Source organism: Chelmon rostratus, chromosome 17 (assembly GCF_017976325.1).
Source record: "Chelmon rostratus isolate fCheRos1 chromosome 17, fCheRos1.pri, whole genome shotgun sequence".
Classification (NCBI taxonomy): domain Eukaryota; kingdom Metazoa; phylum Chordata; class Actinopteri; order Chaetodontiformes; family Chaetodontidae; genus Chelmon; species Chelmon rostratus.
The window spans coordinates 7,728,725-7,746,286 of NC_055674.1; the positions used below are offsets into that span (position 1 = coordinate 7,728,725).

General features: G+C 39.1%; 1 protein-coding gene across 1 annotated transcript; it reads right to left on the reverse strand.

The window, feature by feature from the left end:
* Positions 1 to 1,176: 1,176 nt before the first annotated feature.
* On the reverse strand, positions 1,177 to 16,873 carry shisa9b (shisa family member 9b). Its single transcript, XM_041957818.1, has 4 exons — positions 16,365 to 16,873; positions 12,592 to 12,698; positions 4,626 to 4,766; positions 1,177 to 1,559 (listed from the first exon to the last, which is right to left on the reverse strand). Exons 1-4 carry the CDS (start codon positions 16,871 to 16,873, stop codon positions 1,177 to 1,179), a joined length of 1,140 nt encoding a protein of 379 aa, XP_041813752.1.
* Between the last annotated feature and the right edge of the window lie 689 nt (positions 16,874 to 17,562).

A 17,562-nucleotide genomic window follows, 5' to 3' on the forward strand; every position in this document is an offset into this window, starting at 1 on the left:
CGATCACCATTCTAATACTGGGGCTTCATCTACAGGGTAGGATAATCACACACATGCTGGTACTGATGAGAGGCACTATTACACCAATACAACACTGGTTCAATACTCTGGAGCTACTTCTCCCTGTAATCATAGAAATATATGATGTCTGTTGGCAGTGATATGGTTTGGATGCATTTGGAAGGTTTCCTTCAAAATGGGACATCTACCACTTTAAAAAGTGACACCACATTCACAAAATTTAAATGGATTTTTAATGGATTTTAAGTCATGTAGGTCAACAGGAACACTTTCACAGACTGATTCCTCTACATTTTAGAAATACTGAATGTTAAACTTGAGCTTATGGATATCTCCAAAATGGATGTACAGCAGTTTGGAAACAAACCTGAAAAACTTACTTTTAGACAACATTTATGTCTCAAAGTCTATTTCTTAAATTAATACACTCCTTAAGTCAGTCAGTCAAGGCCATCAATCTCACGTTTTTAAGTTGGACTTGTTCATAAGGTTTTGAATTTAGATGATCGTTCAGAGCTTCGGGTCAAATTCATTTGTAGCTGAAATCAAGTGTGATTCTAAAAATGTGATGTGAGCTTTCAGTGTCAGTTCGCATTTAACTGTTGCTTTGTTCTCGCTGATTGACTTGTGTGATGTACTGAGAATTACTAGATTGTTCACTTCAAATAGACAGAATAGCTAGAAGGTAATTTTCTCAAAATTGTCTTCCCTGGATACTGCACTTTATCCAACACCTGGCAGCGTAGCAGTGCCAAACATTTTCAAACTTTGAATCGTCCAGTAAAGCATTTCATCAATACATAATAAACCACAGTCTACTCAACCTTAATTAGATAAATAAGGAAGATTTTTTTTCATTTAGACAATATTAATTTAATAGAAATTATATAATATTCTTAAACTTTAAGGTCCATTGATATCTCAGTAAATACTGACGACAGTACTGTATGTGTCACATGTCTCATCACTGTTTATATATGACTTATGTAACTTTTATGTTTTGTTTTAGCTGTTGGATTATATGAAAACCGATGACAACATGTGCTGCACCTTTACATGCACAATTGCCCATACTACAGTCCAGCCTGATTTCCTACAACGCCACCCACAGTCAGCGGCTGCTGTCTTTCTTTAAGTCTGATGTTTTTCAGGCCCTCATACAGTCACTTCTGTCTTGCTGTTGGTGACAAAGTATGGTTGTGGATGCATGTAGCGAGTGGTGTGCAGCTCCTTCTCTATGATACAGAGTTTCTTTGGGCCGTAGCTCTGTCGGAGTCCCAGCGTGTCCTTGCTCTCCCAGGATCTTAGCACTCCAGGGCTGGCAGCAGTGTTGGAGCCGTAGCACAGCGACTGCGAGCTGTGGCTCTTGGGGCTTTTGTACTTGTGTCCATTCTGCTTTGCAGACAGCTGTCTGGGTGGGCTATAAGGATTACTCGGCTCTGGCTCCATATCCACGGCTTCCATGGGAAGGCTTCCCTTGGTTGTCATCTCGATCACTTGCCGCCGGTTGCTGTAGAAGCTGTCATTAGCTTTCTCTGCTAACAAATGCAGATAAACAACATGATAGGTCTGTGTCATTTTCCCTTCATTAAGTCATTGCATTGTATCCTGAGTGCAGAACTAGACATGTATCTAAAAATAGACCTTAAGTGAAATTGCATTGCTAAAGAATCCATAAACAAAACAAGTCTAGTAGTCCAACTTCACATCATCAGGCATCACAAATGATAGGTACTACTATATTTGCAGCTTTACAAGAACTAAGTCTGTCTTTTTCTGTCATGTGTTTGATTGATGCTTTTAATCTTTTAAGGAGAATGATAACTATAAATAAAAATATAGATTACACGATTTTTTAAAAGAAACTTGAAGTATTTTATTAACCCTAAGTAGTGTCTGCAGGTATTCATATGAGGTTGTGTTTAGTCACAAGTACAAGTACATCATAAGTCTTTTTATTTTTATTTTTCCTCACTCCTCACTTGCAGCCCGTCCCAAAGCTCTTATTTCTTCTCTGAATGACAAGAGATCTCTGAGAAGCCATGACCAAGAAAATGGTTCTTGTACCTCTGAGCAGGACAGAGTACACAGTATAAGTGCAGATTACAGGTTGTTATTCGTGTGCAGGTGTTTGTTAAACAGGTAACAGGCTACAGAGCACAAACACTGCTCTGGCCTTGATAACTATGTGCCTTTATTGGTATTAGCACAGTCAGACACAATCAGAAGTCTCTACTGCTGTAAAGGCCGACTTACAGCACATCCAGCTGTAACCAGCTGCTGCCGTCATCAGAAATGGACGTGGCTTCACCTGTCTCATTACTCTAAAAACGTTTTCTTCATTGCCTCTCCATGCATACTCATTGTGAGGGACTAAGATGCAAGACTTGGGATGTACCCAACATTACCTATATGTATATACGTAAGCCTTCCTGCCAGCCATTGCATAACATTACATTTGTGCCAAAAGATTTCAATCATTTGTGCGAGTGGTAAGTGAAAATTGTGTGCAAGTGGTGAGTCAATAATTATGCTCCAACTGTACTGAATATTTGTTTATATATTTCAGCCTATGAAATTATTTGAGTCCAACACTGGGAACTCAGTAAGGCTTAGATGTTTCCCAGTAGACTGCAGGACAGTATATCCTGTCTTTTGGCATTTGTCTTGCCATCATCTGCTGTAATTTGCTCATAACAAGCAGTGTGGTGTGATTCTGTGTCTCCAGTCAGGTGCAGACAATGTATGAAAACAGTATTCTCTTGAGCACTAATTGAGCCTGAGCACACCAAGCTCCAGCATTAGCCTTTGTGATTCTCTGCTAGCATTTCAGACTTTTTTTTTAATGAAATGTCTCCCAGATAACCTTTAATATGGTCTCTTCATCAGCAGGAGGCTTTGCTTGTGCTCCAGATCAAACTTCATGGTACAGCAAAGAGATGTAGTGGTGAGGAGCATAATCCTTTGCAGTGGCTACTTCAGTAAAAACCACATCAGTGCTGGTATATATATGTATATATATATGGGATCACAGAGGATCACCGTGTACAGTATATACTGTATACTGCATCTCATCCATATGCCCCACCTCATTACAGTGTTGATTGCCCCTGATTGCCTGTCCCCCGTCTCATTAGCTAAGATTCGCTCTATTTTTATTTTCTCTAATGATCAGTTTGTTTGACGGCACCTCAGTGGATTAGCAGTGGAGAAGCTTCAGCTGCTCATGTGAATTACGAAGTGTGAGCTGAGTTAAGTGATTGGCTCTACTACATGTGAGCTGATAGCTGTCATCCCTTCCATGGCCAGGTCTGTCAAACACAGCTAATTGATTCAGGATGAATCTATAAAAAGACTTGCGTTGCAACCTGCTAAATAGCATCAAATACAGACCCAAAATACCTTCAGTCCACACTCTGAATATTTATTTTTCTCTGTGTAAGACTATTTGTTCTTTAAAATGCTACTGTAATGATTATTTTTGCAGAGATACTGCTGAGTTCTTGATTTTCACTTTAAGTCAAAATGTAAACACTGATAAATTCTTTAGGATTTAATGTTGCAAGGCAACCTCTGTATTTTTACATATAGTGTAGAATTAAATGGTAAGAACAGACGACCCATTCATTCCAAGTGATGGTTTTCTTTGGACATGTGGCCCTGACATACGCTCCACGGTAATATATAGATTGTCAGCGTCACCTTTTGGCTATTTTAGTATCAACTGAAACACTTTGAAAAACACTGTTTCCCTAATGTACATAAAATAGGAAACTTTCTTAGTACTCAGTATTCATTTAGTAATTCAGTTTATAATTGCAGGAAAGTATTTTAATTTTCATACTTTAACACTATGTACTTTTTTTTTTAAGACTAATGAAAAATTCTTCGACCATCTTGCTGAGTGGAACTGTTCTGGTATTCGCCATGATTTCTTGTTTAAAATGCTGTTTGTCCAGGCACTGACTGCAGACATTCCAAAATTAGCACATGAGAAGAACAACAAACTTGCTTCTATAAATAAACTTTCAGCTCCCCTCTCTGTGGGCATTGATGGACTATGGATTAACTGACAAGGATTTCTGTAAGCCTGAGACGAGAGCTAGACATTCAATTCAGATTCACCAGCTAGGTTCCTATTTAAACCAAAAGACAGTTTTGATGTAGCAGCACATGTTGTGTGAACAGGATTCTATCTATCTGAAGTAGATAAGAAATAAAAGACTGTAAAACTGCCAAAGCCACTTTGTCTTACACCATTTTGATGCTTAACTAAAATGAGAGAGATGCCAGTGCAGCTCACTAATAACTACAGCTAGCAGAACATTTTAATAACATGCTTTTCGTCTGTTGAGACCAGCAAAGTTTAACACAAAATTACCACATTTAAGATTACCGGTATTCCAGAAAACATTAGAAGCATTTCAGATTAATTTTCTGCCTCATAAACTAATTAGCATGTCCTCCATTATTACTCAGTTTATAGATTCTGATAATTTATGCTAGTTTTATTTATAGAGGATGTAATGTGCCACCTAATCAGATCAAATGATGAATGGCAACTGGTTTTTAATCATTCAGGCTCATCGTAAACAACTTCTTACCCACAGCCTTGAGCGTGGCGTACTTGTTGAGATCCTTGACAGGCTTCTGTTGTTCGTAGGGGCTTGGGATCTGTCCCACAGCCGGGTAAGGCTGTGTTATCAGAGTAGATGTCTGAGCCAGGTTGTTCATCTGGGCGCTGTCTAAAGGAGGTAAAAAAACACAAACACTTTCTGTTGTTTGCAGTCCCTTTAATCATTTGTTCAAATGTGTATACACAATATGCATTAGTCAATATAAGATCTGATAAAAATACATACATAAATGTGAGAAAGAAATGACAAGTACTGACAAATTGTCTCTTTCTTATTTATCATTGTGTCTTTAATTGTTGTTATTATGTGTTTATTTAAACTGGCTTGGCTTCCTCTAAGTGACTGTTGCATAATGTCGAATTCCTAGGATACAGACCAGCTTGATGGATGTGAATATAGGATAATTGTCTCTCTAACTTGGTAGTGTCACTTTCCCTGAAGCAGGTTTTTCTGGGGACCCAGCTGGAGAGTCATGACTGCTCTTTGTGAAACTGTACTAATCCTACAGTAGACATCTGGTAAATTAAAGGGTGCACAGCAAATAGACTGGCCCCCTGCCTACTGGCATGACAGAACAAACAGATGTTCAGAGTGTCTTCTTCTCATTTAGATTGGAGGAGATTAGTGGAACATACCAATTCACAGGCAGCAGTTTCAAGACTGCTGCATGCGCTGTGTTATATATATCTGAGTCGTGATATCAACATGTTTATGGATCAATACTTGATGTGGATAGTTTTGATTACTCATTAACGACTTGCTCTTTTTACGCCTTGTGCACAAAAACATAATGACTGAGTCATGAGTGTTTTTAAATGTCACGAGGTTGTGAATCAACGCTTATTCTGTTAATTGTCGTGATGCAAAGGGTTTCCTTTAAAGGTAACCTGGCTGAGAGGAGTCACAAGTCTTAATCCATGAGTCCAGCACCAGTAAGTAAACATGTAAAGATAAAAACAATATCCATCAGCTCATCAGTGCCATTGTTTTTAATGGTTAAAGTTTACAAACTTTAAAATGTGTGAAGTCCACTAGTCCTTGGTCTAGAATGTGTCTGATAAAAACAGATCATTAATACAGAAAATAGGTTAATTAGGCTCTTATTCCCCACCGGTCAGCAAGAAACTTTATTACTGTGCTAATTAATTTGGAAAGTCTCAAATTATCAATGCTGTCTCATGAAATGATGCACAAGACAGCTTTGACTTTGACCACACCTCAACGAGGGGGTGGTGTAATTAGTAAGATCAGATTTCAAAGTCATTTAAGGTAGCAAAAGATTGATGGTGCCACTGTGGTCTCCTTATGATAAAGATCTCTTGTTTTATTCAAAGCCTTATTAAAAACTGTAGTCGTTAAGAAGCCATTCTTAACGGCACCACACTTTCTTTCCTAAAACCTCATTAAATCTTTATTTATAAACATTTGTTTCTTTGGTTATAAGCATAGTTATCTGCAGCTGACCATCTAATATTCATGTAGCTTTAGTGTCATATCGTAGCTGACTGCCAGTGGCTGCTTCACTAAGAAAAATACCCAACAATGAAACAGGAAATCTCTGTGAATCTATCTGTGTTACCTTGTCAGGTTCCTTTCTGGGCTTGTTGACCTGTTTCAGTTTCATACAATTCACTGTAAGTGGGCCATGCACACAGGCTCTCATTCAATGTGATCTTGTTTGAGATAAAAATGAAATTAGATTATCTGTTTCCGTATAATACATTGAATTTAAATCACGTGTGATTGATTTAACCGGGATAATACATAATTAATGCTGCTTTTTAGGAAATCATGGCTATATGTTAAAAACAATACAAACAATGAAACATATTGATCAAATTACAATTTTCAGATAAGCTCATTGAACCATAGCAAACTATTTATATATATGCTCATTAGTTGGAGCATGGACTCTCTTTGATACTCCAGTCCAGGTCAGGGTATCCCCTTAAAGGTAGAAGCCACCAAATTTAAATAATTTAAATAATTATTACATTTGGCTAAATAATGCTTAAGCCAACCAATTTTGTATCCCAATATTGTCTAAAACATTTGTTTTTTGAGTCTGTCTGCACCTCTCCAGTATCTCAAACTTCCTCTATATTTAGTCGTAAATGGGGAATAGATTTTACTGCAGTCAATAAACGAGGACAGTGAATTTCAATGTTAACATCTGTTGCAACTTTGCTATTTTCAGGATGCCAAACTTAATTTAAACCGATGTACTGAGGTACGCGCTTGTTTATCTCCCTCTTTAATGTTCATCTGACTTTGTGTTGACTGAGTGTCATTTCTACTCGTACTGTTGTCAGAGTCACCACTTTTATGTCAGCTGCTGCAAGAAAGTAGGCCACTTCTGGAGACTCGTAAGGTTAAAGACTCCATGGTTGTTGCGGGAAATAAGCAAGTTAACACTCCAGACACAGACACCTCCCTGGAACTCATAAAAGATTTAAGAGAGTATTTTGGGAGCTGTATGCCCTGAAATAAATGGTACAAGGAGAAGGGCGCTCTTATTTACAGGCAGCCTACTTTTAACTTAGAGATGAAAATATGCTATTGTTTCTGACTCAATATTTTGCCATTTCTGTCAGACTCCTGAAACTCTCAACATCAGACACTATATATATTGTGTCGTTCCTAATTATTAGATATTAATTAGGCAAGGATAATCTATTTGAGTAATTTGTGGCCATGTTTAACTATGTCTTCAGAAATCAAGATGTATGCTGTACATATGTGCAAAGGGCGTAATATTGAGTTGTGTTACATGAAAGGAAACAAACATGTATGTCTGTCAGTTTATTCATAAAGGTCACTACCTAAACCTAATGTCATCATAGTCTGGATGGGCAAAAAGGTTTACCTCAACAAACTGAAATAATTAGTAAAAACTGAGGAAAACCTCTGGTTTGTTTATGTAGAATTAACAAGTTAGCACATCTTCTCATTCTTCTTCATTAATAACACAGAATTTCCTGACCAGTGGCAGATATTTATTATCCCAAAGGGCATTAAACACATCAGTCAAAATATCTTAATTATGTAGGGTAATTCAGCTGTATTGATCCTTTAGCCTGTTATAATCTGATACAGATAATAAAAAAACAAGAAAAAGACAATCTGATATTGTGCACCACATGTAGTGTAACCACGCCAGCGCGGCATCTCTCTGTTACTGCGAATCACAGCTACAAAAGTCACAGTATTTAGATGAATTTTTGAATTGCAAGTCTAAAGCATTGCATAGTGTATGACCCCTGATTTGCATGTGTATCTTGCAGTAATACATAATATTACAATTTCTCAGTACTCTGTCTTATAGCCATCGCTTACATACAGATTTAACCATTCCCTTCTCGAGCTCCTAAAAAGAAAGAAATATTTAACAATCTTTAATCATAATACCTTGAACTGGAATAGGTATAGCTCTGGAACAGCCCAGTCTATTGCCTAATTTTGTTATACATATGACAAAGCTGGATCTTTAGGAAGTGGCAAGTGTCAAGATGGCGTAAAAAGATATTTTTTCATGCTGTTAAAATAAATTGAAAGTTGAGACTTTCCTCGAATCAGTCAAATTTTAGAGTAAAGGCTAGAGATGCACAACTCAAAATGTAGCGGAAAAGGGAAATTGCAATTCAAAACTTGGGCGTAATTGCTTTTATTCACTTCACATTGTCTTTTACATGTATTCAAGATGGCAGTGACTTTCTAAATGTTTGTGTATAAGGAAGCAATAATGACAAAAAGTTAACATTAGTTATTTTCTAGGCACCACTTCGGCTAATGGGCCTGATGTATCTGTGTTGTCAGTGATCTATATGATGAAAATTTAGCTAGCGATCTTCCACTTTTCCTCCATCCAGATATTTTTAAGATCTTTGTATTGCCAGTTTGTAATTATCTCCTTAATGATGGAGGCTTCAGGATTCAGTTCAGAGTACAGTATATGGCAGGTGGAAAATAGAACCATAGGTAGACTCTACATTTCTCAGCTGCTGTCAGAGGCAATGCCGCTGAAATACATTTCTATCTGGCAGTGAGGAAATGGACTGTCATGCACCAGTGGAGTGTTGGCAGTGAGCAGAGTCTTTGTTCTCTCTGGCTGACTGCCTGGAGTAAAAAGAGGCCACACTTCACAATTGCCCCATGTACGCACATGGCCAGCAGGACATGAGCATGATAGTACTGGTAGCCAAAGAAACCCAGCTCACAAAATCTGTATTACTGGTGTCTTGAGGAGAATGAGAGCTCTTAGGCCAGCCTAACAGATTTTTGTTATCTTTGACAGGCAACAGATGTGGAACAGGGGCTCCCTTTGGAGCATTTCAATCACTGCCTTGCACCGCTATCCATAATATACAGTGACTGTTATAGCTGGGGCATATTCACACCTGCCACTGCCACTGGAAAGCACAGCTGGAGAGGACAAGTACAGGACGGATCCAGGTGGCAAAATATATCACCTCACCTCTTGTAACCTTGCAAGGATTGCTGTCAAGAAAACAATAATCCTCCTTCTGCTATGGCCAGCTCTGTTACACAGAATCCCTCCCATACATCCCTGTAAGATACAGCAGCCAGCACATTGTGCACTAAGGCATAAGGAATACTGCATCATTCTTTTCTTCAGTGTAGTAACATGAATTAAGTAGCTTGAATATAACATTCATCTTTTTAATATTTATTTGGCAAAAGTGCTTGTCTAAGGTTCTCAACTAGTGCTGCCCATCAGCTGGGAGATATCCATTGTACCTAAGAATCTACACTATTTTAATAAGGTGGATGCAAATATATGGCATTTAATTTGCTAAGACTAGTAAATTTCTTTGCAAGCACATAAACAAGTATGGTGTGTACACAGTATATTTAGAGTGCAACAATTGCCTTTACACTGTTATGGACAAGAAGCATTCTGCCATCTTCCCAGATTATTACAGACTAAAAACTAAATATATCATAAATATATTACGATCATTAGGTGTTACATTATTTTTTGCTCAAAGAAGGAGACAGGTGGGGTGAGACAGCTGCACATTTTTTTAAAGCAATTCAATTTTCACTTTTGTACTAAAGTGACATAACCTCTTAATAGGTGCAGTGACTGCACTTGTCTTACAGTACAGTGATGTCGTGTTATCTCACATCACTGATGATTTTCTTTCATTTGCTCCAGGGACTGGCAGGAAAAATGGGATTTTAAAATCAGGCCACAAGTTCCTCAGTGCATTCACCTACTGTTTGTGTGCTCATCCCCACATGTTAGCACAGATACTGCTTTCAAAAACACTGGCTTTATTCTAACCTGTATGTTTTTTAGTTGACAGACCAAAGTATTAAACCTCACTCTATTCAGACAGAATAACAGTAAAAACAATTTCCTTATATGCAACTAGAAAGTATATTATTTATTATAGTATTGTAGCAGATGTTATTCACTACAGTAGGTGACTTTTCTAAAAAGTTTAATACTAAAGACATCATGCAGTATCTCTATCTAAAGATCAGTCCTGACTGTCATCGTGTTGGCTGTTTTATAATGAACTGATAATTATTCTGTGAGGAGGGAAGGTAGGAAGGCGCTCTGATTTTAGAATGATTAATTATAACCATGTCAGTGCTGACACGTCACCTCAGCTGATTTTAGGTAGCAAAAAAAAAAAAGTCAGCTAAAACAAAAAAGATGCTCTTTCCGTTTTTGTGGATCATTAAATTGTATTTCTCACATAACTAATATTTATAGAAAATATATATGATTGGATTGTAAAATGTGAATACATAGTTGCAAGGTGACAGAAAGCACAGTGGCCTATGAGCACATTTAGTTTTAAATTAAACAGCGTGGGTAGAAAACTCTGTATGTCTGTGTTTTGTCGTTAACTGACATTTCTGCAGCCAAATAATAGTAATGAGTAAGAATCTCTTATCTGCAATTTTCTTGTGTTTATTTTCTTTATTTGAAACAAATTTATGCATTTGAGCAGATGAATTTAGATTAATTACAGAAATAGTCAGCTCATTGAAGTTTCTTTGCAAGTAAAAGCCTGGCTGTATACAAAGAGGTAATTTGAGACAGTCATCTGTGCCAAGAGCGGGCAGGTTTTTATTCCAACCACAGATTACACCAGGTGTTTCACTAATTAGCAAACCTTCCAAACTAATCAGTGAAATCACCTGCTGTACTCTGCAGTTGTAATGAGAACATGCAAACTTCCATAGAACACGATAATCGCTGATATGTTTGTGCATCTGCATCAAATGATCTTGAGAAGCATCAAAGTTAAGGAACACCAGTACATCACGTATTGTCATTTATTGAGTTTGATTTGCTATTTTTTGTAATTCTTTTTAGCTGATGCACAAAGTCATAACCTGTCTTGAATTATTTTAGTGTCTTTTTGCACCCAGGTGAGAGTAGTCACATGGCAGCTTTTGAGCTATTCACAGCAGGTGATGTAGTAGGAAGAGGTCACAATGGATGAGCGGGTCAAACGCTTTCACTCAGGAGACTGGGGTCGAGTCCTGTGTGAAACCAAAAGTCAGCACTGACTTTTTCTAGACTTAGATGACCTGTTATTTTAAGGTTTCAATCACAATTTGGTTAGATTTTGGCAACAAAGCTACCTTTTTACTGTAGGTTTAGGCACCAAAACAGCTTTGGCTTTTATTCCAAAAAGTCAGGACGCTGTGTAACATGTAAATAAAAATCATTTGCAAAAGAACTGTGTTTACCAACAACAGTTTTGCAAAGCCCCATACTAGCTTGTGAACTACTGAGCCTTTTGAGGATGCTCCTTTCATACCCAATCATGATACTGTCACCTGTTACCAATGAACCTGTTTACCTGTGGAATGATCCAAACAGGTGTTTTTAGAGCATTGCACAACTCTCCCAGTCTTTTGTTGCTCCTGTCCCAACTTGTTTAAAACGTGTTGCTGCATCAGATTCAGAATAAGCAAATATTTACAATTATCAGTGAAGATGATGAATTAAACATTAAATATATTCACTTTGTGCTGTATATGTCAAAAATGGTTAGCAATTCTGTTGTACTTCTGTTTTACACAGTGTCCCGTCTTTTGGAATCTGGGTTGTAGCACTGTGGTCTATGGACACATGGGTGGAGATAGCATCTGACGTTGTTTTATTGATTTCCTGGCTTCTAACCTCTTCTACGGGATGTGAGGTGCTGCATGCCACTGGGCCTAATTGGTTTCAGGAGAATTTATCTCCAGTTGAGCCAAAAAAAATAGCATTTACTTTTTTTATTCTGCTAGAGCAGGTATTCATAAATGAAGAATACTACCATAAAAATGCTGCTTGATTGTGTCTGAAAACCTTTTTTGTTTTATATGAGTTGCCATTTGCTGTAGTTATCCAGCTTGCAGGGAGAGAGAAGGAGAGAGGCAGAGAGACCTTTATTGACTGGCACTGTCAAGGCTGTAAGCAGGTTAGCCTTAATAAGAACTCATCCCTGCGTGGGTGTGTGTAGGTGTTGGTGTTGATGAAGGAGAGAATGAGAGTGTGATATAATGTGTGAGGCCGTTGTATACAATAAGTGTTGGCTAAGAAACAGAGCTCTAGGTTGTCGGTGGTAATTAGTGTGTATGTTAAGTGATTGCTGAGGGCATGACTAATTGCTTCACTAACAGCCTGCAGGATTGTGGATGAACCTTTTTCTTCCATCACTTCCTGTTCCACAGCTAATTCAGGCAAATATAGATATAAAGGGCTCACAGATTTAGCTGTTTTAAAAAATCAAATCTGGGAGTTAATGAGTATTGGAATTGGTTGTGATGATGGGATTCTGGTCAGTAAAAGGAGCGAAAGCAGATGGCAGTCAATAGATATAAATGTGTACAACCAAACTGCTCTCTTGTGTGAGTGTGTGTGTAGGTTTGTAGCTAGGCGCTGTATGTCAGTACTTACGGAGACTGTTAACTGTGACTCTGGTCTGTATGTTCTCATAGTGCTGGCCAAGTCCAATGTCGTCCGTATGTTCTGAGGCAGGATGGCGAATAACATGTGCCAGAGCTCTGGAAAGACGAAGAGGACATCTTTCATTAAATAACAACAAGTACAGCAGTGTACTCGAATCCTTCTGCAGTCAAGCATTTGTCTGTGCCTTCTGAAATCATCTTTTTTTTTAATCTGCCACCTCTAAGTTTACAGAGTTTACCTACGTTAGGAAAAAAAACTTCATGGTAAACAGAAAATATCTTTGACTGTTTGTAGGAGACGGGACACACCCTGTGGTCTCTGGGTGTTACGGTCGCATGCTTTGTACTCCCGCACTGTAGGTGCTGGTCAAAATTAAAGCAGCAGAGGCTGAGATATTCTGACTCCTTAGTACGGGTCAAACTCCGGGTCCTACACTTCTTGTAATGCAGCTTAATCATATTCAACCGAAGCTGCTACAATGACCACGTAAGTGCAGCTCAGGCATTGCGCTGCTCATCTCTATTTTTATGCGACTGGTCTATTTTTCTTCTCTATATACGATCAACCATGCAGCCCTCCAACAGGTTAAAGCGACATAAAAGTTTGTACCAGAGCATGGAGCAGAGCAGCCTTGTGAGTGTTTTTACATTTCACATTAAAATAAATAAATCAAATCAGTGTGTATCCATGATCCTGTAGCTAAAACAATACAGTTAAATAATTCACTAGGCTACCAATACAGCTTACGCTTCCTAACCCTACATATCTTGGTGAAGCAATGTGCACACAGTGAAGCTGGCAGGCAATCACACGCTCTAAACACACAGAAAGTCTGTGTAGTGGGTAAAAAAAACCCAGCTCCACCCCGCCTGTGCGATCTGTCACGACCCTCTCTACTTCGTAAATGGCCGTATCTTTTCTACTCCTCTTCTCTAGTACATAATGTAGGCTTTCTGTGAAAAAAAGGCTCAATTTGACATAAAGCTGATGACACCATGGTGATGTGATCAGGGTTATTTTCTCAGACCTGACAAAGCTTCCTCCAAAGCCACGGATGTCATTATACAGCAGTTTTCACAGGCTGACACCCCTTGAATGCCTCTTTCACGTTTCAAGTCTGGCACCTCTGACCAACGAGGATTTTGTCTCTTTTTTGACACTTGACAAAAAAGTGGGGTGATAAGAAACTAGTCGATTTCCACGACTTCAGGGTTGCCTTAGGAAGTTTTTGTTTTTTTCAATAAAACAGTTAGGACTTACAATACATTCGATATAAATGTAGTTGTTAATTGAATTTGACCAAAAAACGTTCAACAAATTAACTACAAGCGTCTTTTATGTGCAAAGGTGAAAGATTTCAACGCCGGACATAAAAACACAGTATATCCTGAACAAGTGCATTTATTCCATATGCATAACTGTGCATTGATAATAATGTTTCTGATGAAATTGCTATCATCCCAATATAAATAATTATATTTCTACTGCAAATAAAAGTAACTGGTAGGCCGACAATATGCACCCAACCTGCTGTGAATTGGTTCTAATGTTACAAATTAAATGTCTATTGAAATGTCCAGAATGAAATAAATAATATCTGCAGTGCAGCCACAACAAGAAGTGCATATGCCTGTCAGCTGTGTGCACATGGTGTAAAACGAGCTGGCTTAGCGATTATATTTCTATTGCAAAAATACTTGTGGCTTGGAGACAGGGTCTGGTCTGGACTTTCATTTTCTACCTGCACTCTTCTCTAAATACGAAAATGGTCCATTGCTCGCATAATGGAGCCTAACATGTGCGAGCACACACACCAGACCCCCCCAGCCCACACACACAGGTGTCATTGGATACATGCACGGCACAAGCATGCAACCAGATATCAGATTGGGAACAAAATGGCTGGTTGTTAACTATCACAAATTTCTTTATTTTAACATTAAAAAATGCTAAAATCCTTCATAGAACCTAACTGGGGTTACTCAGATTTGTGGTACAGCCATAACACCCCCTGGCCCCGGTGTAGCGCCATGCCTGGCTTAGAGGTCAGGTCACAGCTAGAGAATGGTGTCACCTCTCAGAGGGGTGAGTAGATTTATGATGGCACAGCCTAATACCCACCTGTAGCTATGTGTGTAGGAGTGTACAGATGGAAGCCTTCAGCACACATCTAGTTTGCGACAGAAGAGTGAGAATGAACCACTGGAGGTCAGCAAAAACAAGATTTTCAACTGGAGTTAGGATTTTCTTTCAAGTGACAGAAAAACAGCTGTGGCAAGTCATGTTTCTGATATTACTGTCTCAAACTTCTGACACTTTAACTATGTTTTACAATGTGGCAATAGAGTGAGATAAATAGTTGAATTATCTTATGTCATCTGGAGTGTTATTTTTTTAAAGAATATGGAAAACTGCAGGTAAAAAAAATCACTATCACAGTTTTTTTTGTCAGTTTTCTTTTTAAATTTCTAGGTTACATACAGTCATATATTCTGTAGCTTCGTTCAGCACCATCCAGGGATCCAATAATTAACATCTGTCACATCTGTCAACTCAGATTCAAGTAACATCATCTGTATTAAATACTCTACACTCCTGCAGAAACCACCTCTAAAATTATAGTGGAAGTTATTTCATGGTGCTCTTTTCATGCTTTGTTTCAATAGAATTGTCTTAGGTGTATTAGTCTACAAAGCATATCATATCCATTATTGAAATAAACCAATTGAACCTTTATTGTTAAAACAGACATTTAACGGATCATTTTTCTCACACTTTTGTGTCTTTTTAGCCAATTTGTTTTAAAGGACGGAAACTAGCCTGGACTGACTGAGGCTCTTTCACAGAGCGACAATGACAACAGTGTCTCCTCAGTAGGCTGTCGTAGACTGTGCATGTTTGAAGTGTGTTTGAGAAAGATGATGTGTGTGTGTGTGTGTGTGCGCGTGTGTATTAAGTATCGGCATCTGTTTGATGCTCATGTCTGCAGTAGGCAATTTGATTTTTTTACATACACATATTTAAAGACAGAACTCAGTACAAAGTGCCTTTTTAACAAATTGTAGTTGTATATTTTGCACACACTTAACAATGCATTACACAATTAAGTGTAGAGAAAAAAAAAATGTTTTTACCCACAGTGTGCAACACAGCTGACCCTGCACCATGCTGAAAATGGACACATTTCTTGCCCAAACCCAAACTCGATTTTAACCATTTATGTCTTCTTCACAGGCACACGCTGATAACACATGTCACAGAATCCCTGGCAACAGCCTGAGAATCATCAGTTTCACATGATAGTGGCAGGAAAAGGACAATGCAGTGAACCTCAAACAAACACTTGTCTGTAACACTGATCAACATGTGCATGTGATTTACTGCTGTGTTACTGAGAATGAGCAGGCTGAGTGTTAACTTGTTTCTAACTGGAGGAAACAGAATCCATTTTCCCTATAAAATCTCAGGTTGATGTCACTTTTAAAATGTGCTTCGAGTGCAGCTAAAGTTCTTTTTCATTGTCTTGCACAGTTTGACATAAAAAACAACTTGTTGCTTTGTGACTTGGCTTTCATGAAATTTCTGTTTTTGTTCCACACAAGCTAGTTAATGCGTCGCAGGGCTCTGTGACACAGATCAGCTTTTATTTTTTCATGTTTTGACAGATCAAATCAGAGTGTTTACAGGCAAATAACTCACAGCTCCAAAACATCCGAATTGTTTTTTAAAAAAATTCCAAAGTTGGTAAAAATCTAACCTACCTCGACATATTTTCTCGGTGCGGGCGGTGCGTCTTTTCCAAACCAAGCTTGGTGAAAATTCCTATCAGTGCCATTATGGCCACGACCCCGCATATGACATACACAATGAGATTGGTTTTATCCTTCGCGCTGTCCTGCGACACGTCCACTTTCGGCGGGGGTCTTCCTGTCATCATCCACGGCGGGGTGTCGTAGTTCTTACAGGTGGTCTGGTCCAGCCGGGAGCTTTTAAACGCGCAGCAGAACCTGAAGCCACAGGTGCCGCAGCAGTACAGGTAGCTGCCCGTCCTGCACACGAACGGCGGATCCCACTGGCCCATCACGTCGTAGTAGCCGCGGCACTTGTCCTCCATGTGCGGGCTCTCGGTGACTCCGATCTCCACGTCCTTTGAGTCGTTAAACCCGGTCATTATCATGAAGTCGTCGACGGTCTGACCCGGCTCGCCCTCCGCGTCGCACACCATAACTTTCACCAGAAAGTAACCGAGCAGCAGCTCAGTGCCCCGCATCGTTGCTCACTTTTGACCCCGCTCTTGACGCCCTGACAAGCTCTCACAAGCCCGGACGCATCTTCCGAAGAGACGAGACACAGCCATGCGTAAATGTAATTAGGCTGATTCCAACTTCCATGCGTAAAAGCACAGTGCGCGCCTGCACTTCTCCTTGAGAAAACGGTTATTGTGCAAGGGCGGCTCGGCTCTTCTCAAAGGGCAGCCTTCTGTAATAAGTAGTTGAGGGGTCGCATCACTGAAGTGGCGCACCTGGCTATGTTGGAAGGTGTCAGACACCTCTGAGGCTGCTTCACTCCACAGAGCCGGTCACAGATACAGAGAGAGAGAGAGAGACAGAGTGAGGGGGAGACAACGCAAAACAGAAGAGACTCCAATGAGTGAGTGAATAAGGGGGAGAGAGAGAGAGAGAGAGAGAGCTGTGTGCAATAGCTCTAATTACAACCCTCACAGCCATTTATTACTGTGGCGAGGAGCAAGATTGTATGTGGAGGTACAATCCATGATCCAAATCACCGCAAAATCAAAATTCAAAGCACAAGACTGGGAGCAGCAGTCACTCCCAAACTGATTGGCAGGGCTTTAATACAGGCACCAACAATGAATAACTAAATCCAATGTATTAATGATACTTCAAAATCTTTATTTACAGTAGTAATGTCTTCCCATGGTAGTTAAACATGACTTTG